This window comes from Podarcis bocagei (assembly GCF_964188305.1).
Source record: "Podarcis bocagei genome assembly, chromosome: 2".
NCBI lineage: Eukaryota > Metazoa > Chordata > Lepidosauria > Squamata > Lacertidae > Podarcis > Podarcis bocagei.
The window spans coordinates 15,895,198-15,921,057 of NC_138126.1; the positions used below are offsets into that span (position 1 = coordinate 15,895,198).

The window sequence follows — 25,860 nt, forward strand, 5'->3', positions numbered from 1 at the left end:
CCTCTGACAATCCAAGCGCCTCCTTTGAGCCTCTCTCTCCTCAGAATGATCCCACTCACTGATGATTCCGACCATATTTGTGAGAAGCCTGTTTCGCTTGTAGTCTGTTTTGACAGCCTTTCTGCACTCGGGGCACCTGGTTTTCTTACCAGACTCCTCCCAGCACCTCAAGATGCAGCTTTCGCAGAAGTTGTGCCTGCAGCCCAGTTCCACTGGACGAGTAAAGTAACTGAGGCAGATGGAGCAGGTGACTTCCCTCCGGATCCTCTTCCTGTACCTCTCCTCAGCCATGGCTCCACTCCTGTTGTGAGGGACCACTCTCCTTCTCCAGAAGCAGCCACACCTGGAAGAGAGATGGAGCAGAGTTAGGATCCCTGTGAACTTTAATATGAAATGGGAAATGTAAGCCCTGCCCCATCCGCATGGACCTTCTCAGCAGTGGGACCCGCCCTGTGCAAGGCCCTCCCATCAGATGTCAAGGAGATAAAACACACAACGTTTAGAAGAGATTGTAAGGCAGCTCTATATGGGGAACTTTTTAATTTTAAACGTTTTATTACGTTTTATATGTGGGATCAAAGAAATGCCTCTCCTACACCCTGGAAAGAAAGATGTTCACCCTCCCTCAAGTATTTGGGAAAAGCAAATCTCATCACAAGAACCACAAATGGAGACAGATTCCTCCTCGCCAGAACAGCCATGGGGTCTGTTGCACAATGGGTAGAGCATCTGCTTTGTAGACCAAAGGTCCTAGCTCAATTCCTAAAATCTCCAGGAAGCATTGGGAGGGACCCATGTCTGCAACCTGAACTGCAATTGCCCAATGTTTCCCCCCATAGATGGCTATAAAATTGCTGGTGGTCTTAGCAGACCCCTTAATGATTTGCTTTGGTTTGATTCCTGCAATGTAGGGGGTTGGACTAGATGACCCTTGGGGTCCCTTCCAACTCTGCAATTCTACGATACTATGATTTTCTTGACTGTTTTAGCAGTTCCAATGGACTGTGTTCAATGGTTTTGAATTGCATTCTGTTCCTTCATATATATATATTTGTGTGGTACAGTATTTTAATATGTTTGCCATTTGCATTCCCAGTAATTCAAAAATTTAATGCAATAAAAAGGTAAGAAATACAGCAATAAAAATACAATCGAAAATCAACATGGATGTTTAATGGTGGCCACATCAGTTAAGCTTGCCATTGAAGTTTTTCGCCGTGTGGAAAAACCCTGGTCCAGAAACAGCTTCCTTTGTATTTTATTTTATTTAACACATACACCACTTTTTATAATAAAATCTCTAGGCAGTTGACAATAAAGATTTATCTTTAAAGGACATAGGAGAGGAGGTAAACCGGGGGCTGGATGTGAGAGAGGCACTTTTAACTTCATTTTTAAAAATCATGAGGATGGTTCCCATGATGTAGATTACAAGTGAACGCCGTATTATTTGCCGCGTTTCTTAGCTGCTGTGTACAAAAACGTGGCTCCTATCGAATTAGCAAAGTAAAAGATGGAGAGGTTAAATGGGCTAAAATCCAGGTGTAAACACAAAGCAAAACCACGAGCGATAGGAAAGTCCTAAAACGTTCATCCAGCAACACAAAGAAGAGCAGGTCGCGGCCCGTCGTGGGAAGTGCTAAAAAGAGCGTGGATGGCGCTGGAATTTTTGGGAGCTAAACTCCCCCACCCGCGCGCCCAAAAAACCCGCACCTGGACATGACAGGATTTGAACCTGGGACCTTCTGCACGCAAAGCAGATGAGAGAAGACGGACACGCACATTGAAGTTACGGAATCTTGAGAAATTTATCTGCCTTTCCCCCCACCCCGCCTCGTTTTTCTTCCTAATTTAACAACAATTTCTAAGAAATCTGAACCCTTCGTTTCATATACAGGTTTTCTATAGCTCACTCAGCTCGCGGAAAGAGACCTGCAGTCCCGATTCTTTTAAAGAATCGCCAGTGATGTGCAGGAAGGACAAAACCGAGGCCAGGGGGGAAGAACCACCGTCATTCATCTTCCCATCGCTAAATAAAACGCACGCACACGTGTCGTGTACACGTGACGACATCCCCGCGCAAAGGAGCAAGCAGTGTTACGCGCGAACCTGTTGAGGCATAAATCTCGCTTAACTCCATTATGTTAGGAAACGAATATGGATGCTGAGTTTGATGGTTGTAATTTTTCTTTTTCTTTTTTTGTTTTGCTTTGGAAATAACAATTATTTTTTTTAAAAAATCACGCTGAGTTCCTTGATCGGGGTCTGCAAATGGGGTCCGAGAATAAATTTACCTTCATTTTTCCGAGTCCGGACATAGCAGAGATAGGGAGCAAAGGAGAGAGGGGGGTATCACAAAATAAAAGCCATTCACACGACCGTGTACATGTATCTCCCGTGCTAGGAAAGGGTCCTGCCGGGTGAGGCGCGCCTATTGAGCAATGAATCTCTCTCACCTTAGAGATCTTGAGAGACGAGATCGGTGAGCAAAGCGGATCCGAGCCGGAGAATCCTTCCGTCTCCACGTCCGTCCAAAGCAGCAACTTGTAGCGCTCCTAATCCGGCGGAGAGAGGAGCAAGGCGACCCCTTTTTGCCTGATCCGGGGCAGCTCTGGTGAGCAGCAAGAGGAGGAGCCGAAGCAGCAGGCAACGAAATCAAAATCGCCGCCGCGAGAAAAGGAGCCAGTCAGAGACTGCAACTCTGTGGATGAATGGATAATGGTTGTGAATGGATAAGCGGGGGCGGACCAACGCCGCTTTACTTGGCAGCCAATCAGCTCTTGAGAGGCTCCAAAGTGCAGATCTGCGATTCTTTCCATATATATGGAGAATTGAGGCAACCGTATTCAGGGAGCCAATCAATTCAGGCAAGGTCGCATTCCCTGCTCTTATTCTGCATTCTGCATTCAAGTGCGTGTCTGCATTTCAGAAAAGCATTTTATTGCATGATGTTTTATTGCATGATTTAAAATGCAATCAGCAACAACCATAGCTTCTGGTTATCATTGCTTTGTGGGGAGCGGGAGCGGAACAGCAGCTTAAAGTTAGAACCGATAGTTCAGAGCATGTTTATGGGCTTTGGAGCCCAGAATTTCGTTGTCAGCAATATGCTGATGACACCCAGCTCTTCCTGTGAGGCAGCGCGTGTCCTGGACTTAGAAATGGACTGGATTAGGTAAACCCCAGCCCACATAATCGATCGCATGAAACAGCACACGCACACCATTTGAAGGGCACCGTCCACCAACTTTGGGGCTGGCCGCCTCAAATATTCTATATTTTATAGGACTTGGCTCCTATGCCGGAGACAAACTTTGCAGATTTTGATCCTATCAGGCTGGGAGTCCCTTAGGCATTGGGAGAGGCTAAGCATCTACAGCCCTGGAGGCATCCCCGCCCCCCTTTTTGCAAAAAAAGGTGCGAGAGGGACTATGATTGGATCTTCTACTCGTCAACAAAGCCACTTGCAATTGAATAAGATACACTTATCTCTTGCATGAAGCGACTGCCTTTTTTTCTTGCCTTGCAAAAATGGCTGCCCTGCTCCAATGGTGTGTCTAAATGAAGGGAAGGGAGGGCTAGGGGTTATTGTTGTAATGTAGACAGTGGAAATAAATTAAAATTTTATTTTAAAAATTGTCCATTTTAGAGGAATGGCAGATGAAGATGATGGACTTTTCAGAGCTAGCCGACCTGTCTGGAAGAGTCTGAGACCAGAAGGTGGAGGAGTACCAGGAAGAATGGATGAAATTTAAAGACTATTCACTTAAATACGTTAAGATAACTTAATTGGAAAAACTGGCAAACATCAGATAGGCTTAGGATTTAGATATGTGATGTTAGAGAATAATATGTTTAAAGTTAAAATGGAAAGAAATAAAGATGTTAAGCGAATAAGTTACTATTACGAGAAAAGTTGGTTTTGGAAAACTGTTACAATGATATACATTGAAATTCAGCTAGGGTGATTTGAGGAAGTCACTTAACAAAGTTACTAAGATTGGATCAAGTTCAGTTATGATTTATGTTTGTTTGTTTGTTTAAAATTTTGGAAAATCAATAAAAATTTTGAAAAATAAAAATTGTCCATTTTATTGCATGATGTTCACATATAATAGATATAATTTAAAATGCAATCAGCAACAATCATAGCTTTTGGTTATCATTTCTTTGTGGGGAGCGGGAGCGGAACAGCCGCTTAAAGTTAGAACCGATAGTTCAGAGCATGTTTATGGGTTTTGCAGCTCAGAATTTCGTTGTCAGCAATATGCTGATGACACCCAGCTCTGTGGCTCCTTTACAGCATCTGCCGGTGAGGCAGCGCATGTCTCACCCCCCCCTCTTATTCTGCGGGGGGGGGGGGAGCCGTGTCTGCATTTCAGAAAAGCATTTTATTGCATTTTCACAAACATTGTAATCAGAGCTTTTTTCTAAAAAAATAAAATGTTTAGGGGTACTCTCACTTTCCTACTCATATTGAAATACTACCCCTTAATGAGGCCAAACTTAGATTCACAAAATGTTTAGGGGTATCCGTCCCCCCAGGGAAAAAGCACTGCCTATAAAAACATAGTTTGCAATCAATGACAACCATAGCCGCTAGTCTGTCCTTTCTTTGGGGGAAGCGGGGTACGGAACAGCAGCTTAAAGTTAGAATGAAAAGCATGTTTATGGGGTTTGGAGCCCAGAGTTTTGGAGCGCGTTGTCAGCAATATGCTGGTTCAACAGTAATTTGCTGATTCAACAGCAATATGCTGTTGAAGCACTGATTCTTCAACATCAACTTCGTTGGACTGGTCCTGTTGTGTGGATGCCTGATTATCATCTTCCAAAGCAACGCCTCTATTCCGAACTTAAAAATGGAAAGCGTAATGCTGGTGGTCAACAAAAGAGGTTCAAAGACTCTCTCAAGGCAAATCTTAAAAAATTTAGTATAAACACCAACAACTGGGAAACACTGGCCTGTGAGCGCTCCAGTTGGAGAACAGCCTTTACCAAAGGTGTCATGGGATTTGAAGACGATCAAACTCAGGGCGAAAGGGAGAAACGTGCTAAGAGGAAGGCACACTTGGCAAATCCACACCGTGATCAACTACCGCCCGGAAACCAATGTCCCCACTGTGGAAGGACATGTGGATCCAGAATTGGCCTCCAGAGTCACTTACAGACTCACTGTTAAGACCGTGTTCATGGAAGACAATCTTACTTGGCTACAGGTGGTCGCCAAAGAAGAAGAAAGAAGAAGATAACACACAGCATTTGCAGGTGACGCAGCAAATGTCATGGACTTGGCAATGGACTGGATTAGGTAAACCCCGACCCACATAACTGATCACATGACACAGCACATGTACAGTGGTACCTCGGGTTATAGATGCTTCAGGTTACGTGTTTTCGAGTTGCGCATTGCGCCGAACCCAGAAGTACCAGAACGGGTTACTTCCGGGTTTCGGCGCTCGCACATGCGCAGAAGCACCGAATCGCGACCCACACAGACACGGCGCTGCGGGTTGCGAACGTGCCTCCCGCACGGATCACCTTCGCAACCCGAGGTTCCACTGTACACCGTTTGAAGGGCAACGTCCACCAACTTAGGGTGGGGGGCTGGCCCCCTCAAATATTTTATATTTTATAGGAGTTGGTTCCCATGCCGACTCATTTCCCCCTTTTTTGCAAAAGCATTACCAGCGGGAGTGGGACTTTGACTGGATTTTCTACTCTTGAACAAGCCATTTGCAATTGAATCAAATATGCTTATCTCTTGCATGAAGCAACTGCCTTCTGGCATGCCTTGCAAGAACAAATTCCTTTCCCCACACAAATAACCCAGAGATACATTTTAAATTAAAGGACACGTTCTACTCATATGAAAAGACACTGATTCCCAGACTGGATTGAGAAGGCACAGGCCTTAGGTTGCCTACCCCTGGTCTAAAAGAAGGGAAGAGGGTGCCTAGGGGTTGTTTTGTAGGCAGCTCTGGCTACAAGCGCCCCAGGCGAATGGTGCCTCAGGTCCAGGCCAAGGGGGTGCTTGTGAGGAGGCACCTCTCCATGGGGCAGGGGGGCAGCTCAGAGACCAGGGGCAGCAGCTGTGGCTGCCCAGAGGACAAGACTCTAAGCCAGTGTAGTGTAATGTTTAGAGCCCACAAAAATCTCTTGCAGTTGCAGTCAGAATGCAGAAAACCAATCAGAGAAACATGCAGGTGTTAAGTATGCTGTTTGAAAGTGCACAACACAGTGTGACTTTAAATGACCTTGTGGATGAAACATCAGGGCTTGGATTGAAACATTATAAAAGTAGGTCATGCTGTAAATAGACATACATGGAACTGAGCGCCAGGCTGGTTTAGTTGTTTCCAGAGTCACCTGAGATTTCAAATATTTTGATCCTAGTATTGTCCAACCAACCAAGGGTGCTGTATGCATATATTCTAGGGTTGCCCACACCGGAAAATTTGGACCAACAGTAGGAGAACACTTTAATCTTCCATGACATTCTATATAAGATCTCAAAGTTATCTCAAAGTCTTATTACAAAAGAATTTCAGAAATAGACTGGAAAGAGAAGTTGCTGAATTGCAACTTATTACCAAACTTAAAACCATGGAGAGACCTGGTCTGAATAGAGACATTGGATTCTTACCTCATTATACATGATAAAGCTATTTTTAGCCATCTCACCCCTTGCTTTTTCCTGTAAGACCAATTGCAGTCATCAACAGGTTTACCACACCTATCAGCTAATCACCCATTCCCACCACCCTATGAGTAATACCCCTCCCCACCCTCTCACTATATATAAAGGTCTGGTGACTTCTGTTTCAGTGTATCTGAAGAAGTGTGCATGCACACGAAAGCTCATACCAATAAGAAACTTAGTTGGTCTCTAAGGTGCTACTGGACTTGGGTAGCAGGTGGCGCTGTGGGTTAAACCAGGGAGCCTAGGACTTGCCGATCAGAAGCTCTGCGGTGAACCCTGCAACGGGTCCCTGCTCCTGCCAATCTAGCAGCTTGGTCCCTGCTCCTGCCAACCTAGCAGTTTGAAAGCATGTCAAAGTGCAAGTAGATAAATAGGTATCGCTCCGGCGGGAAGGTAAATGGCGTTTCCGTGCACTGCTCTGGTTCGCCAGAAGCGGCTTAGTCATGCTGGCCACATGACCCGGAAGCTGTATGCCGGCTCCCTCGGCCAATAAAGCGAGATGAGCGCCGCAACCCCGCCACGACTGGACCTAATGGTCAGGGGTCCCTTTACCTTTACTAAACTGAAAACTATGGAGAGATCTGGTTTGAATAGAGATATTGGATTCTTGTCTCATTACACATGCTAAAGTTATTTTTGGTCATCTGCATACTATCCCTTGCTTTTTCCTGTAGGATTAATTGCAGTCGTTAACAGTAGTCAACAGGTTTACCATACCCATTGAGTCAATAACCGATTTCCTACTACCCTTCTGAGTAACACCCCTCCCCACTCTCCCACTATATATAAGGGTCTGGTGACTTCTGTTTCAGTGTATCTAAAGAGGTGTGCATGCACACGAAAGCTTTTACCCAGAACAAGCTTAGTTGGTCTCTAAGGTGCTACTGGACAATTTAAAAAAAAGTATTTCCATTGTCTATATTACAACAATAATTCCTAGCCCTCCCTTCCCTTCATTTAGACACACCCTTTGAAGCAGCGCAGGGCAGCTATTCTTGCAAGACAAGACAGAAAGGCAGTCGCTTCATGCAAGAGATAAGCGTATCTCATTCAATTGCAAGCAGCTTTGTTCAGGAGTAGAAGATCCAATCATAGTCCCTCTCGCGCTGGTAATGCTTTTGCAAAAAGGGGGGTGGGATGAGTCCAGGGCTGCAGATGCTTAGCCTCTCCCAATGCCTAAGGGAATCCCAGCCTGATGGGATCAAAATCTGCAAACTTTGTCTCCGGCATAGGAGCCAAGTCCTATAAAATAGAAAACATTTGAGGCGGCCAGCTCCAAAGTTGGTGGACGTTGCCCTTCAAATGGTGTGCGTGTGCTGTTTCGTGCGATCGATTATGTGGGTCGGGGTTTACCTAATCCAGTCCATTTCTAAGTCCAGGACACGCGCTGCCTCACCCGCAGATGCTGTAAAGGAGACGCAGAGCTGGGTGTCATCAACATATTGCTGACAACGAAATTCTGGGCCCCAAACCCCATAAACATGCTCTGAACTATCGGTTCTAACTTTAAGCTGCTGTTCCGCTCCCGCTCCCCACAAAGCAATGATAACCAGAGGCTGATTGCATTTTAAATCATATCTATTATATGTGAACATCATGTAATAAAATGCTTTTCTGAAATGCAGACACGCACCCCCTCTTTGAATGCAGAATAAGAGCAGGGATGCGACCTTGTCTGAATGGATTGGCTCCCTGATTACGGTTGCCTCAATTCTCCCTATATAGGGATAAGAATTGCAGATCTGCACTTTGAAGCCCCTCAAGAGCTGATTGGCTGCCAAGTAAAGCGGCGTTGGCCCGCCCCCGCTTCTCCATTCACAACCATTATCCATTCATCCACAGAGTTGCAGTCTCTGACTGGCTACTTTTCTCGCGGCGGCGATTTTGATTTCGTTGCCTTCTGCTTCGGCTCCTCCTCTTGCTGCTCACCAGAGCTGCTCCGGATCGGGCAAAAAGGGGTCGCCTTGCTCCTCTCTCCGCCGGATTAGGAGCGCTACAAGTTGCTGCTTTGGACGGACGTGGAGACGGAAGGATTCTCCGGCTCGGATCTGCTTTGCTCACCGATCTCGTCCCTCAAGATCTCTAAGGTGAGAGAGATTCATTGCTCAATAGGCGCGCCTCACCCGGCAGGTCTCTTTTCCCTAGTATGGCGCGCGGAAGATACGTGTACACGGTCGTGTGAATGGCTTTTATTTTGTGATACCCCCCTCTCTTTCCTTTGCTCCCTATCTCTGCTCTGCCCGGACTCGGAAAAATAAAGGTAATCTTTTTCTCCGAGCCCATTTGCAGATCCGGATCAAGGAGTTGAGCGAGATTTATGGCTCAACAAGTTCGCGCGTAACGCTGCGGGCTCCTTGCGTGGGGATGGCCTCACGTGTACACGATACGTGTGGGTACGTTTTATTTAGCGATGGGAAGATGAATGACGGTGGTTCTTCCCCCCTGGCCTCGGTTTTGTCCTTCTTGGACATCACTGGCGATTCTTTAAAAGAATCGGGACCGCAGGTCTCTTTCCGCGAGCTGAGTGAGCTATAGAAATGAAGGGTTCAGATTTCTCAGAAATTGCTGTTAAATTAGAAAGAAAAACGGGGCGGGGTGGGGGGAGAGGCAGACGAATTTCTCAATAAGCCGGAACTTAAATGTGTGTATCCGTCTTGTCTCATCTGCTTTGCGTGCAGAAGGTCCCGGGTTCAAATCCTGCCACCTCCAGGTGCGGGTTTTTGGGGCGCGCGGGTGGGGGAGTTTAGCTCCCAAAAATTCCAGCGCCATCCACGCTCTTTTTAGCACTTCCCACGATTGGCAGCGACGTGTTTGTGTTGCTGGATGTTTGTGTTATTTGTGTTGCTGGATGAGTGTTATAGGACTTTCCTATTGCACGCGGTTTTGCTCTCTGTTTGCACCTGGATTTTAACCGATTTAACCTCTCCATCATTTACCTTGCTAGTTGGATAAGAGCCAAGTTTTTGTACACAGCAGCTAAGAAACGCGGCAAATAGTACGGCGTCCACTTGTAATCTACATCATGGGAACCATCCTCATGATTTTTTAAAATGAAGTTAAAAGTGCCTCTCTCACATCCAGCCCCCGGTTTACCTCCTCTCCTATATCCTTTAAACATAAATCTTTATTGTCTACTGCCTAGAGATTTTATTATAAAAAGTGGTGTGTGTGTTAAATAAAATAAAATACAAACGAAGCTGTTTCTGGACCAGGGATTTTCCAACAAGCTTCAGTGGCAAGCTTAAAAATATCCATGATGATTTTCGATTGTACTTTGTGAATTACTTGGAATGCAAATGGCAAACATTAAAATACCATTCAAGAAAAAATATATATGAAGGAACAAAATGCAATTGAAAACCATTGAACACAGGAGGAATCTGTCCCCCTTTGTGATGAGATCTGCCTTTCCTAAATACTTGAGGGAGGGTGATCATCTTTCTTTCCAGGGTGTAGGAGAGGCATTCCTTTGATCCCACATATAAAATGTAATAAAACGTCAAACATTAAAAAGTTCCCCATATATATATATATATATATATATATATATATATATATATATATATATTATTTATTAAGAATTTAAACAATAAAACACCATTGACATACACAACCCAAAACAGAGAAAACACCATCACCGTCAATCAATAAAGAAAAAAGAACGAAAAAGGATATACAAAAAAAGACAAAGGACAAAAAATCATGAAAAAGACATGAAAAATGGTTCAGTTTCATGAGTAAAATTTCCATAACCCTCTTTTCTGACTCCCTCACATCTCCCTTTTCTGTGTTCCCATTTACAAAATCTTATTCAGCAATGCTTCACCTTCTCTCAAAACTTATTTTAGATTATACGTTTCAGCTATTATGTCTCCAATTTTTTCCCTTTGTTATCAAATATTTAAGCTTGACATAATATTATTCAAATTTTGCCTTTGTTCTTATAAATCAATTATTTTCGTACTCTTTTCAGCTATGTCACTAATGCCATATTATCTTTATATCCTGCATCATTCTAACATTCATACAATTTACAATACTTTTGCAAATAATCCTTAAATTTCTTCCAGTCCTCTTCCACTATCTCTTCTCCCAGGTCTCGGATTCTGCCAGTCATTTCTGCCAGTTCCATGTAGTCTATCTGTTGCATCTGCCATTCTTCCAGGATGGGCAAATCTTGTGTCTTCCAATATTTTGCGATAAGTATCCTTGCTGCTGTTACTGCATACATAAAGAAAGTTCTGTCCTTCTTTAACACCATTTGGCCAACAATGCCCAAAAGAAAGGCCTCTGGTTTCTTAGGGAAGGTATATTTAAATACCTTTTTCAGTTCATTATAGATAATTTCCCATAAAGCCTTAATCTTTGGGCACGTCCACCAAAGGTGAAAGAATGTTCCCTCAGTTTCTTTACATTTCCAACACTTATTGTCTGGCAAATGGTATATTTTTGCAAGCTTGACTGGGGTCATGTACCACCTGTATATCATTTTCATAATATTTTCTTTCAGGGCATTACATGCCGTAAATTTCACACCGGTGGTCCATAACCGTTCCCAGTCAGCAAACATAATATTATAGCCAATGTCTTGCGCCCATTTTATCATTGCTGATTTAACCGTTTCATCCTGAGTGTTCCATTTTAACAGCAAGTTATGCATTCTTGAAAGTACCTTAGTTTTTGGTTCTAACAGTTCTGTTTCCAGTTTCGATTTTTCCACCTGGAAGCCTATTTTTTTGTCCGCCTTATAGGCCTCCCTAATCTGACCATAATGTAACCAATCTCACACTTTGTCCCTTAGTTTCTCAAAACTCTGCAATCTCCAAGTGTCTCCATCTTTTTCTACTATCTCCCAATATTTTGGCCAATTGGCCTCCATATTGAGTCTTTTCTGAGCCTTGGCTTCCATTGGTGACAACCACCTTGGGGGTCTTACTTTCTAATAAATCTTTATATCTTGTCCAGACATTGAACAGTGTCTTCCTGACTATATGGTTCTTAAATGCTTTATGAGCTTTTACCTTGTCATACCACAGATATGCATGCCACCCAAACACATTGTTAAACCCTTCCAAATCCAAGATGTCAGTGTTTTCCAGAAGTAACCAATCTTTCAACCAGCAGAAAGCTGCTGATTCATAATACAGTTTCATATCTGGCAGGGCAAACCCCCCTCTTTCTTTAGCATCAGTTAATATTTTAAATTTTATTCTGGGCTTTTTGCCCTGCCAGACAAACCTAGAAATATCTCTCTGCCACCTCTTAAGCAATCCATCTTGTCCACAATCTGCAAAGTCTGAAACAAAAACAATACATTCATCTTTATAACAGCAATTCGACCCAACAAGGAAAGCTTCAATTTTGACCAAATTTCTAGATCCTTTTTGATTTCTGACCAGCATTTTTCATAATTGTCTTTAAATAAATTCAAATTTTTAGCCGTCATGTTAACCCCTAAATATTTCACTTTTTAAACCACATTTAACTCTGTCTCCTTCTGAAACCTTTCTTTTTCCAAAGTTGTCAAGTTTTTCCCCAAAACCTTAGTTTTCTGCTTGTTTAATTTAAATCCTGCCACTAGAGCTGCCTTACAATGTCGTCTAAACGTTGTGTATTTTATCTCCTTGACATCTGATGGAAGGGCGTTGCACAGGGCTGGTCCCACTGCTGAGAAGGTCCATGCGGATGGGGCAGGGCTTACATTTCCCATTTCAGATTAAAGTTCACAGGGATCCTAACTCTGCTCCATCTCTCTTCCAGGTGCGGCTGCTTCTGGAGAAGGAGAGTGGTCCCTCACAACAGGAGTGACGCCATGGCTGAGGAGAGGTACAGGAAGAGGATCCGGAGTGAAATCACCTGCTCCATCTGCCTCAGTTACTTTACTTGTCCGGTGGAACTGGGCTGCAGGCACAACTTCTGCGAAGCCTGCATCCTGAGATGCTGGGAGGAGTCTGGTAAGAAAACCAGGTGCCCCGAGTGCAGAGAGGCTGTCAAAACAGACTACAAGCAAAACATGCTTCTCACAAATATGGTCGGAATCATCAGTGAGTGGGATCACTCTGAGGAGAGAGAGGCTCAAAGGAGGCGCTCGGATTGTCAGAGGCACCAGAAGACCCTGGACCTCTTTTGCCGGGACGACGAAGCCCCCTTCTGTGGGGAGTGTGACACATCCCAAGGGCACAGCGGCCACAGGGTGATTCCTGTGGAAGAAGCCGTCCAAGACTACAAGGTAAGAATGAACCATTCATAAGAACGGCTAGTATATATGATGGGAATTAAAATCACAAATTGTAGACTTGGAAAAGATCCTGAGGATCTAGTCCAACCCCCTGCAATGCAGGAATATGCAGTTGTCCCATAAGGGGATCGAACCTGCAACCTTGACAGTATATGCACCATGCTCTATCAAACTGAGCCATTCAGCAATCAAGGTTAAAGGCTGTCCATAAACCACTGTCTCCTCTGAGTGAGCATTTATCCCTCTAATCCTAGGTGTGAGGGAGGCAGTCTGCTGTCAACTGACTCTGCACATGCTCAGGAGGCCTCTCATCTAATTATTTTACACATCCTAAGATAGATATTGGCTTTTATGGGACTGAGGTTTGCTTTGCCGTATAAGACTCCACTGGATGTGTATATTAGGTATTATTGTGTAAAAAAATGATAATTAAGATGATCTAGAAAGATTGAACAATGTTAAGGTGGCCTTTCTAGGAAAAATAAATGCAGCTCAAATGAGTGCACTTTGCAAACTGCCTTTCCTGTTTCAGAATCTAATTCAAAGAGCAGAGCAAGGATTGCAAGTCAGGAAATAACTAATACATTGATTTATTTGGGATGGCAGGAAATGTACAATTGCTTTAAAAAGGCAATCAAATAATAAAATCTAGGAAGATGGCAGTTTGGGCATCTCAGAGATGCTTGCTGTTATAAAGTGGGAGTTGTGCAGTAGTTGGCATACTGGCGTAAATTTAAGATAAATATTTTAGGCGCACAAAAGACAATGCAATGGAAAGTTGTAATAAAAATTTTAAGGTCACACACACACACATATATACTTCATAAATGTACCAAGCAAATACGCACATAAATATATAAACCACAAGTCTGAAGCAGCACAGGAAGACAGTCCTGAAACCATTTTGACTCCCAAACTAACCAAATGTTTCTCTGCAAGGAGGGAGGGGGTGAGGGAACCTTCCCATTGTCTCAGGAATTGGGTAATCACCATCTCAAAGAAATGGCCAGACTACCAGGAAAGGCAATCAGATAAGGCATTATCAGATAACCTGGCAGACAGGAAAAACAACAACATTCAAATTCCTGTTGTAAATCACCTTTTCTGTGATGTAGCTATGATGATTGTGGGGAGTGGTCTTGGCCTCCAGGGCAGGCAATTTCAAAATGTCTATATAAGGGTGGGCACACCTTTGGTCTGGGTCCTCCTCCGCTCTCCTGCGTGTGTGTGGGGGGGCACCCTGTTGCAACAGCTTTAATAAAGATCAGGCTTACTAGCTGCTTTGCTTCTCAATATTCTCTGCTTGGCCTCTGTTATTTTCTCCTACCGATGGGGAACCTACAAAGGACTCTATAAGGGCAGAATTTGTTTGCAACAGTGTCAAAGGAGAATAGGGAAAGATAGTGTGATGGATCAGATCAAGAGGTGGAGATTTCTCCCCTTGGTTGTATTTCCATGTTAGCAAATCTATTTATATATACAGATACTGCCCTTCACAAAAAAAACCCCCAACAACATTAGAGGCATAAAACAACGCTGCTTTCTCCTGTTGCCAGCCCTAAACTATGCAAAGAACTCAAGATCCGTGAGTTTTAAACCAGTTGTATTAATATAAGTCTATCACTGGTGCTTGATCTTAGGCTATTACTGCAGGGCCTGGTGTGCTAATTCACAGGAGGAGCAGATTTCAGATTTACAGTCAAAGTTGAGATCCACGTGCTTGGATAAATGCAAGGCATTTGTTCCCACAGCATTAACCAAACAACACCCCCCCTCACCATGCTGCTGCTACAATCAACTAAATCTCAATTTTTATCATAGTTCTCCCTTCATTGCAAGTGTTTTTAAAATCCTGCCAATGTTTTCAATTGTTTACAATGTTCTTTCAAGTAACTTAAAAATATTCTCCATTATTGAGTAAACGTATTGTCCTCTTGATCGCTGATCTTCCCAATCATTTTCGCCAATTCAGTGTAGTCCATCATCTTTATCAGCCATTCTTCTTATGTAGGTAAGTTGTCCTCCTTCCATCTTTGGACAAGTAGCTTCCGAGCAGCTGTTGTGGCATACATAAATAGTCTCTTTAAATCCTTCGGTATTTCTGGACCTAAAATTCCTAATAAAAAAGCTTCAGGTTTTTTTTAACAAAAGTTATTTTAAACATGTTTTTCAGCTCATTATAAATCATTTCCCAATATGCTTCCCCCCCCACATGTCCACATCCTTCCTTCTGTTTACACTTCCAACATGCATCTGTGGCAGTTCTATACATTTTGGTCAATTTAGTAGGAGTTAGGTACCAACGATACATCATTTTCCTATACATGTAATTCTCTTTCAACGTATAACATGCTGTTAATTTTAGATCTTCCCTCCATATTTTTCCCCATGATGCCAATTGGATATTATATCCAATGTCCCTTGCCCATTGTATCATTACTGATTTCACTTCATCTTTAGTATACCATTCTAACAACAATTTATACATTTTTGAAACCAATTTTAAATTATTCTCCAATAATTCTTTTTTGAAGCTTGAAGTTTCTGTATTAAAACCATTCCTTCTATCTTTCATAAACACATCATTTAGTTGGTGGCATTGCAGCCAGTATGTTACCAAATGTCCTCCATTTTTTATTTTCAATTGACCATCTACTTCAAATAACAACTCTTTATAAGTCACCCACTCACTTTTTGCAATAAGTTTTTTCACAGATAATGCCTCCAGTGGTGAGAGCCACCAGGATGTTTCTGTTCCAATATTTTTTTTATTTGTCCCACGGTTGGTAGATTTATGTTCTTACCATGTGGTTTAGGAAACCTTTATGCACTTTTGTCTTCTCATACCATAAATATGCATGCCAACCAAATCTATTGTTATGACCTTCTAAATCCAAAATATCCACATTCTTTAAATCAATCCAGTTCTGCAGCCAGCATAGACGGGATGCCTCATAGTATATTCTCAAATCTGGCAGGGAGAAGCCACCTCTTTCCTTAGTACAGTAGTACCTCCAGTTATGAAGGGGATCCATTACGGAGGCCCGGCTGCATCCCGAAAAAACGCAACTAGACTGCCGTTTCTGTGCAGGCACGCAGTGTGATTTGGCTCTTCTGCACAGGCGTGAGCGGCAAAACCTGGAAGTAACCCGTTCTGGTACTTCCGGGTTGCTGTGGGACGCAACTTGAAAAGACGCAACATGAAGTGGATGCAAAACGGGGTATGACTGTATTTCTTAACAATTTATACTTTATTCTTGGTTTTCTTCCCCTGCCAGAATAAATTTAGAGATAGCTCAACATTTCTCCATAACACTCATCAGTTGCAACTCTTGTAGGCTCAATACTCTGGATGGCAGAAGCAGGCTCTGCAGTCTCAGAACCCGGGGAACAATAACATAATTCAACTGTCCTCTCTCTTTCCTTTTCTTCTCTCTGTCTCACGGATGATTATGATGGTTATCTCCAAGAAACCTCTCACCAGGACCCAAATGGGAACTTTGGCTTTTCTTTTCAGGATCAGGTCTGCAGGGGTCTGGAGACTCTGAAGGGGATGAAGGCAGAAAACCTGAGGTATAATAGAAGAGCAGAAGACACCATTCAAAACCTGCTTGTAAGTGTCGCTCTTACTGGGAAGTAAGCAAATAATCAAAAGAACTAGTGTTTGGTGGGGGGATAAAAAAGTACACCCTGAAGCCATCAAGCAGCTCCACTCTTTTGGATGTCTATTTATTTGGGGACGCCTGTTCTGATGGGAAGGAAAATTTTCCTTTGCTTGAAAACTGATGCATCATCTGTGAAAATCTAAAAATTCAGAAGCACCCAGCCTGTTCCCCTGCAGTAATCCTCAAACCCTCTTTATGCTGCAGAAGGAGTGGCAATGTTGCTAACAGCCTGTTTTTCTTTCCATCTTTCTTGCAGGAGAAACTAACATCTGATAGGCAGAAGATGAAGGATGAATTTAAGCAACTACATTTGTTTCTGGAAAAATGGGAAAACCAGCTGCTGAAGGAGATGGAAGAGATGGAGAAAGAGATTACAAGGAAATTGAATGAGCAGCTGGGCTGGCTCTCCAGAGAAGTTGACTCTCTTCAAAATACCATCCGGGAGCTGGAGGAGAAGCTTCAGGAGCCCCCCAGTGAATTCCTGCAGGTAGGAGAGTGGCATAAGCAGCCCAAGCTTTTCTCCAGGTCAAGGCCACGACCAGACCAGTCTCTGCCTCTATCATTATTCACAAATGACGTTGCTTAGTTTTGTGGAGCTGGTAGCTGGTTCTCTTACGTTAGGTGCAGGAGCATTTAAGAGGACAAGGAGTGAATGCTCACCTTAATTTGTTACTTAACGATGATGGAATCAGATGTTTTCTGCTCTTGCCTGATGATGGGTCTGCTGCTGGCTCCCAAATTAGTGATGTTGCCTTCCTGGCCTGTTTGGGAGCTTCACAGAATCTGCTCTTGCCAAGAGGGGTCTGGCTTGGGTGGATCCCTTGGCCAGATCCTTGCAATGAACAGAGCCCTATTTTATGCCTTTTAAGGTGTGGGACAGTTTGTCATTTCAGGGCTTCTTTTAAGAAGTTTTTCCTTCTGTGGTTATATTACCTGAGTTGGGCTGAAAATAGGTGGACCCTTGATCTGATACCTTACTGGTCCTCTTTTGTTCCTGCTCAGGGCTTCATTTAAGAGGCTGTGCTCTGATTTTATGACATTACCCTGCTTGGACTGGGGCATGGGGCGTGGGCTTCGATGTATGGCCAGTTGTGGATGCTGAGTTCTCTTCTTTTTCTTTCCCCTGCAGGATATTAGAAGCACTGTGCAGAGGTAAGCAGATCCCTCTCCTTTTCCTTTGCGCTTTGTGTTTCTGTGAAGGATGTGGACTGCAGGAAAACACCCGTTGTTCCCAAGGGAACAGTATGGGTCTTTGTGACCTCCAACTTTTAACAAATCAATAGGGGCCAACTTTTTTTCTAAAGTTCCTATTTTCCCTTCCAAACTTCCTTTTCTCAGTTTCTATCTCTTGTTTCTGATTCTCTTTCTGTCTGTTTCCACCTGGTAGTCTCAACCATCTTCCAAAACAGGGATGTATCTAAGAAAGCATCAAACCATTGTTCACACTTTTATTCCCTGCACTGCTTATTTCAATATACGTTTCAGCTGACCTCTTATTATTCACCTTGAATCTGACCAGCCAGTTTCTTGAGCACACCGTCCCCACCAAGGAGGAGACAGGGGACTCCCCTGAGAAGGAGGCTAGTTCATCAACACAGGAGCCAGATATATGGAGAAACGTGACTCAAAGAAGTAGGAGGCCCAGGGTTCACTCTGATTGTTTAGAAATACACAATCGCTTTGAGGTCCTCTCCCCTAGCATGGAAGACGAAGAGCAGACTCCATTTGAGGATCTCTCCCTCATTACAGTCGATCAGGTATATGAAGACGAGCAGCAAAGTCAGTCCTCAGGGAATGTGCAGGCGACCTTGGAACGGACAGCTCACGGAAGAACCCCGACCAAACCTAAGAGGAGGCGTGTAGTGGTGATAGGGGATTCCCTACTGAGGGGAACAGAAGCAGTGATCTGTGGGCCTGACAAGATGTCTCGGGAAGTGTGCTGTCTCCCCGGAGCTAAGATCCAAGATGTAACTGAACGACTGCAAGGAATCATAAAACCCACTGACAAATACCCCTTCCTCTTGGTTCATGTGGGAACCAATGACACTGCAAGCAATAGCCTCCAGAAGATCAAAAGAGACTACGAGGCTCTCGGCAGGAAATTGAAGCAACTAAATGCACAAATTGTCATCTCGTCTGTCCTCCCAGTTGAACGACGTGGCCCAGGGAGAGAGGGGAAAATAGTGGAAGTGAACAGCTGGCTTCGCAAATGGTGTAAACAGGAACGGTTTGGATTCTTAGATCACGGACTGCAGTTTCTTGAAGATGGACTTCTGGCAAGTGATGGGCTGCACCTCACAACGGTTGGGAGGAATGTTTTTGCCAAAAATCTCAGAAACCTCATCAGGAGGGCTTTAAACTGACTAATGTGGGGGAGGGAGACAGTGCTCCTGAAGGTAGGAGTCTATCAATTAATGAAGATGATCATCCAAATGTCATAGACCAAATGGAGCAAACAGCACGCGGACCTAGTGGTGGGAGGAAAAAATCCTTAAATAAGAGACACGGGGGAATGATTAATGGACTTCAATGTCTGTACACTAATGCGCAAAGCATGGGAAATAAACAAGATGAGCTTGAGCTCTTGGTACAGCAAACTAAATATGACATAATAGGCATCACTGAAACCTGGTGGGATAAGTCCCACGATTGGAATGTAATAATGGGGGGATACAATCTATTTCAGAGAAACAGACCAGACAAGAAAGGAGGAGGAGTGGCGTTATATGTCAGGGATGTGTATACCTGTGAAGAGATCCAAGATTTAGAACCTCAAAGCCAATGTGAGAGCATTTGGGTCAAAATTAAGGGAGAGAAGAATAACAGAGACCTCATTGTGGGAGTTTACTATAGATCCCCAAGCCAAACGGAGGACATAGATGATGCCTTCCTGGAACAGATGGCCAAGCATGCAAAAGGAAGGGAGATAGTAGTAATGGGGGACTTCAATTACCCGGATATTTGTTGGACGTCAAACTCAGCCAAGAGCATAAGGTCAAACAGATTCCTCACTGGCCTTGCAGACAACTTCATTGTCCAGAAAGTGGGAGAAGCAACAAGAGGAACAGCCATTTTAGATCTGGTCCTAACCAATGTTGATGACCTGGTTAGTGGGGTAGAAGTGGAAGGATCATTAGGCGCGAGTGATCATGCTCTTCTGAAGTTTACTATACAGCGGAAAGGAGCAGCCAAGCATACTAGGACTCAATTTCTTGACTTTAAGAAAGCCGACTTCATAAAACTTAGGGAAGTGCTGGGTGAGATCCCATGGACAGCAATACTAAAAGGAAAGGGAGTTCATGATGGCTGGGAGTTTGTTAAGAGGGAGATAGTAAAAGCACAACGTCAGGCAATACCAATGAGACGGAAACATGGAAGGTGCCTAAAGAAGCCAGGGTGGCTATCTAAAGAACTTTTAACTGAATTAAGATTAAAAAAGGATGTGTACAAAAAATGGAAAAGGGGGGAAACCACCAAAGAGGAATTCAAACAAATAGCCAGCACGTGTAGACACAAAGTCAGAAAAGCTAAAGCACAGAATGAACTCAGGCTTGCTAGAGAGGTTAAAAGCAACAAAAAAGGCTTTTATGGGTATGTTCGTAGCAAAAGGAAGAACAAAGAAACAGTGGGGTCACTCAGAGGAGAAGATGGTGAAATGCAAACAGGGGACACAGAAAGGGCTGAACTCCTCAATGCCTTCTTTGCCTCAGTCTTCTCCGATAAAGAAAACAATGCCCGACCTGAAGAATTTGGAGCAAATGATTCAGCAAAGGAAACACAGCCCAGAATAACTAAGGAGACAGTACAAGAATATTTGGCTAGTTTAGATGTATTCAAGTCTCCAGGGCCAGATGAACTGCATCCAAGAGTATTAAAAGAACTGGCAGATGTGATCTCAGAACCACTGGCAGTCATCTTCGAGAAATCCTGGAGAACAGGCGAAGTCCCGGCAGACTGGAGGAGGGCAAATGTTGTCCCTATTTTCAAAAAGGGGAAAAGAGAGGACCCAAATAATTACCGCCCAGTCAGTCTGACATCAATAGCAGGGAAGATTCTGGAGCAGATCATTAAGCAAACAGTCTGTGAGCACCTAGAAAGGAATGCTGTGATCACCAATAGTCAGCATGGATTTCTGAAAAATAAGTCATGTCAGACTAACCTGATCTCATTTTTTGACAGAATTACAAGCCTGGTAGATGAAGGGAACTCAGTGGATATAGCCTACCTTGATTTCAGTAAGGCATTTGACAAGGTGCCCCATGATATTCTTGTAAAGAAGCTGGTAAAATGCGGTCTTGACTCTGCTACCACTCAGTGGATTTGTAACTGGCTGACTGACCGAACCCAAAGGGTGCTCATCAATGGTTCCTCTTCATCCTGGAGAAGAGTGACTAGTGGGGTGCCACAGGGTTCTGTCTTGGGCCCGGTCTTATTTAACATCTTTATCAACGACTTGGATGATGGACTCAAGGGCATCCTGATCAAATTTGCAGATGACACCAAACTGGGAGGGGTGGCTAACACCCCAGAGGACAGGATCACACTTCAAAACGACCTTGACAGATTAGAGAACTGGGCAAAAACAAACAAAATGAATTTTAACAGGGAGAAATGTATAGTATTGCACTTGGGCAAAAAAAATGAGAGGCACAAATACAAGATGGGTGACACCTGGCTTGAGAGCAGTACATGTGAAAAGGATCTAGGAGTCTTGGTTGACCACAAACTTGACATGAGCCAACAGTGTGACGCGGCAGCTAAAAAAGCCAATGCAATTCTGGGCTGCATCAATAGGAGTATAGCATCTAGATCAAGGGAAGTAATAGTGCCACTGTATTCTGCTCTGGTCAGACCTCACCTGGAGTACTGTGTCCAGTTCTGGGCACCACAATTCAAGAAGGACACTGACAAACTGGAACGTGTCCAGAGGAGGGCAACCAAAATGGTCAAAGGCCTGGAAACGATGCCTTATGAGGAACGGCTAAGGGAGCTGGGCATGTTTAGCCTGGAGAAGAGGAGGTTAAGGGGTGATATGATAGCCATGTTCAAATATATAAAAGGATGTCACATAGAGGAGGGAGAAAGGTTGTTTTCTGCTGCTCCAGAGAAGCGGACACGGAGCAATGGATCCAAACTACAAGAAAGAAGATTCCACCTAAACATTAGGAAGAACTTCCTGACAGTAAGAGCTGTTCGACAGTGGAATTTGCTGCCAAGGAGTGTGGTGGAGTCTCCTACTTTGGAGGTCTTTAAGCAGAGGCTCGACAACCATATGTCAGGAGTGCTCTGATGGTGTTTCCTGCTTGGCAGGGGGTTGGACTCGATGGCCCTTGTGGTCTCTTCCAACTCTATGATTCTATGATTCTATGATTCTATGATTCTATGATCCTCTCCCCTCTCCTCCTATTGATTCCTTTGGGAATTTGAGGTTGGATGGAAAGCCAGCTGGCATACTTAAACCTTTTATTTCTCCACAGGCATGAGGGGAGACAGGCATTTGAGGCTCCCAAGATTTTCCCTCCTGAATTTATGTGGGAAATCTTCGTCATCTTTGAAATATATCCATTTCTGAAAGTTGTTGTGGAGCAGTTCAAAGGTATTGGCAGCAAGAATTTCATGCTGGATATTGAATTGGTCCATATGGGGTTGAGGAAAAACTCAAGGTGTCCTCTGTAATGCTAGGAGAGCCAGAAAAATTGAACTTGAGGGTCAGTAGGGAAGGTAACTTTAAATTTCACTGAGGGGGAAAGGAGGTCCTGCAACCACAGCTCAAAATGCCATTTGCTGAGACTGCCTCTCTCAGCCTGGTGCCTTCTGTTTGTTTGGACTCCAACTCCCATCAGCCCAGCTGATACTTAAAGTCCAACTTCCTCCTCTGTGGTCTACATCATCTTAGCATTAAGGCAACATGTTTATTTCTTCAGCAACCATGCCTCACCCACATGCAGATTTATGCAGGGACACTTGAAAAAACTCACACATTTCTGTGGCTGAAGCTTTGTATGACTTAAGGCCCACTGAAATTGGCCAGGGGGTGTGTGAGCGCAAGAATATTGTGGTGAATTTAATGATCATTTTGGTAGTTTCAATGACACTCTGTCACAACTCGTGTTTAGCCAGGCCTTAGGCTCCAACACTTTAAGGCAATAACCTTAAGAGGCAGATTTTCAAAAGCAGATAGTAGTTATCCTTGTGTATGCTGAGAGAGACAGAAGATCTCATAAGCAGAAGTCAAATGTGATTATTTGGAAACAAGTGAAAAGACAAACAAGGTTCTGGAAACCGAGGAATGGTTGAGGGAGTTAGGCATGTTTAGCCTGGAAAAAAGCAGACTGAGAGGACGATATTGTAGCCATCTTCAAATATCTAAAGGGCAAGTAAGATGGAGCAAGATTGTCTTCTCCTGCTCTGGAGGGTAGGACTCAAACCAATGGCTTCAATTTACAAGAAAGGGGATTGTGACTAAACAATGATATCAACTTTTTCTGTGTTATAACATTAATTAACACCACGCCGGTGTGTGATGCTTAATCTCTCTTGCTTTCCGTTTCACAGGCACTCTAACATCAGGACTCTCTCTGAAGAAAGGTAAGCTGAGGAGCCTCAATCAATCAATCAATCATTTTATTTGCACTTCCCCTTTCCAAAGTTAAGCCCATGCTCATGGGGGCTGGTGACATATAAATAATTACATAATAACACAAAATAGTCATATGCAATGAATAAAACATTAAAAAGTACACAAACAAATTGAACAACTTCCACCTAAATCATAAGATCTAAAATAAAGAAGTAACATAATAGCAGCAAAAGCCCTAACCAATGCCCAAACCCAAGAGTCTGTTTCACAGCCTCAGCTTTTGTAGCTGGAGTCAGTCCTGGCTAGGGGGAATAGGCTTGCAAGGCAGGGAGCAGGTCTTCAAGGGCTCACGGTCAAGATGGTCTGACAGAGAACCAGGAGGGAATGTGTGCTCTATCAGGAAGCTTTCTGCTTCCATCATCCCTGCTAGCGGGCTCTGAAACCACCACTGCATTAACTAAGGATAGCGGGGAAAGTTATCCATTGGGGGAGCTGTTGCGGCCAATGTGCCGATTGCTGGTGGGGCCACAGTGGACAGAACCAGTATCCAAAGTCACTCCTTTTCTAAGATCCCAACCTTTTTTATTACTCCCCTTCTTCGTCCTTGGTCAGTTGGCTATTGGGAGAGAGAATTTCAAAGAGTTTTTGAATTTGGACAGAGGGCCAAAGCTGGGCCTAGCAGCGAAGCCGCAAGGAGGCCCCCAGTCCAGTCAGGAAAGGAACCCCCTTCCTCAATGATCCCTGGAGTGGATCTAAGCTCACAATGTCTATCCTCCCAGCTGATTCCTCTTTTCTTTTCTCCTCCTTTCTCTCCTCGCGACGCCAATAGCAAGTGTAACTCTGGACCCGGACACCGCTAATCCCCACCTGATCGTGTCTGAGGATCGTCGAAGTGCGAGGTGGGGAGAGGCACATCAGGAGCTGCCGGACAATCCCGAGAGATTCAGCGAACGTCCCTTTGTGCTGGGGTGTGAGGAGTTTACAGCAGGGAGGCACTACTGGGAAGTCACCATGGATATTTCGGGTGAATGGGCTGTGGGGGTCGCCAGGAAGTCTGTGAAGAGAAAGGGCATGCTCTCCTTTACCCCTGAGGAAGGCATCTGGGGACTGAGCAATCTGCGTAGCCTGCCTGGTGCGAAGCTGAGGAGGGTCCGGGTGTCTGTCAGTTATGCAGGGCGCCACATTCTCTTTTTTGATGCTGATACAGGCAAGGCATGCTATGTTACAATGGCTGAATTCTCTGGAGAGCCCCTTCTGCCTATATTTTGGGTGGGGCCAAAAACCAGCCTTGAACTGCCTCCGGTGACACACTAGCCTGGCCAGCCCTCCAGAAAAAAAAAGAGAAACGTGTGGAAAAGTAACTTCCAGATTGTTCCTTGATTTTTTTTTTTTAAATCAAAGGATTGTGTGCGCTTCTGTGTGTAGATGACATTAAAGAGATGACGACAAGAATGTGTCAGATTATTTTTCCATTGCATATCTGCTTGCCTCACCTCATGGTCTTGGTGCCTGAGGATAAATCAGGCATCCCCCAAGACTTCTGGCCTAGGGGCACCTTTGCCATCCAGGAGACCATGGCAGGGAGCACAAATTACCACTTTCACAAAACAAAAACACGCAGTGTTAGAAAGCTTAGATATATAAGCTAATTCCAAATGGCACCTTAAACCTATGTTACCGTCGCCACAGTGGAATGTGCGGGCCCCATTTTGGCAGAGGCAATGCCATTCGTTATCATTATTATTCCTATTCATTTCGTTTCTATACTCCTTTTTAAAGAAAAAATCTCAAAGAGGTTTACAACACATTAAAACATTGATAAATCACCTCTTTTGCATACCTCAGAGTGGCTGGGGGAACCCAGCCAAATGGGCGGGGTAGAATTAATAATAATAATTTATTATAGCTAGAGGGTCACCCAAGATTCACATGGTCACAGTTGGACCTGTGCCAGTCGCAAAACCTGCCTGGGGGATTTCTAATACTGCAAACAGGATGATCGCACAAACCCCCAACAAGAGGGAAAATGCCTAGAACGTTCTCTCTCTTTTTAAGGGGGGGTGTGTGCAGAAAAAAACACCTGCCAACCCCCTCTCAAAATATAGGAAGCTGCAATGGGGTAACAGCACTTTCTCTCCCTAGACCAGCCCTCTGTTTCCTTTTCCCTCAGGTGAAATCCCCAGTAGAGAACGAATCACGAGCGACAGTGGGCTTTTCTTTTGGGAAAACAGGTTGCAAACAAACTTTATTATAATAGGTGTAAACTAGGAGTTTTGGTTCTTCTTCCACTGAAATGTAACAAACAGTGCTGTTGCTTTTTATGAAAATGAGTACGGTTTCCAGTTGTAGGCTGTATGCTGTTCAGGCTTAAGGTTACTTTCTTTTACACATCTTCCATAGATCAGACTTCTCCCCACACACTTCAGGAATTTAGGATTTTAACTGGACTGTTTCCTTACAGACCCCAAATCCTCCTTTGCCTCAGAATCACGACTGTCCTTTCCTGTCAGAGTATTCCCTCAGAGGACCCTTTTTCTGTGTGGGACGGTGTCTTTTCTATTTTAACAGTGTTCTGCGATTCAGAACTTGGGAATATATACTGTCAGTTCTCGGCTCTCCTCAGCTCTACCCCGTCAGAAGAAGAATCCCTCTCTCAGACCCCATGAATCCCTCACAC

The 25,860-nt window shown here is 44.0% G+C and overlaps 3 protein-coding genes across 5 annotated transcripts in view; 2 read left to right on the forward strand and 1 right to left on the reverse strand.

Moving 5' to 3' along the window:
• The window catches only part of LOC308580846 (E3 ubiquitin-protein ligase TRIM7-like), a 79,827-nt gene that overhangs the window by 26,835 nt on the left and 27,132 nt on the right, over nt 1–25,860 (forward strand). The gene's annotated exons all lie outside the window — the stretch shown is intronic.
• LOC308579642 (zinc finger protein RFP-like) overlaps nt 1–25,860 on the reverse strand; it is a gene marked incomplete at both ends in the record, with an annotated part of 42,939 nt that overhangs the window by 6,472 nt on the left and 10,607 nt on the right. The window lies entirely within an intron of this gene.
• Nucleotides 6,001–24,678, forward strand: LOC308579652 (E3 ubiquitin-protein ligase TRIM11-like; the record flags this gene model as incomplete). Its single annotated transcript, XM_081180590.1, has 10 exons — nt 6,001–6,033; nt 8,689–8,787; nt 8,990–9,093; nt 12,461–12,929; nt 16,456–16,551; nt 16,860–17,090; nt 17,733–17,755; nt 22,081–22,199; nt 23,159–23,191; nt 24,013–24,678. The coding sequence occupies 10 exons, from the start codon at nt 6,001–6,003 to the stop codon at nt 24,495–24,497; spliced, it is 1,692 nt and encodes a 563-aa protein (XP_081036716.1). The 3' UTR covers nt 24,498–24,678.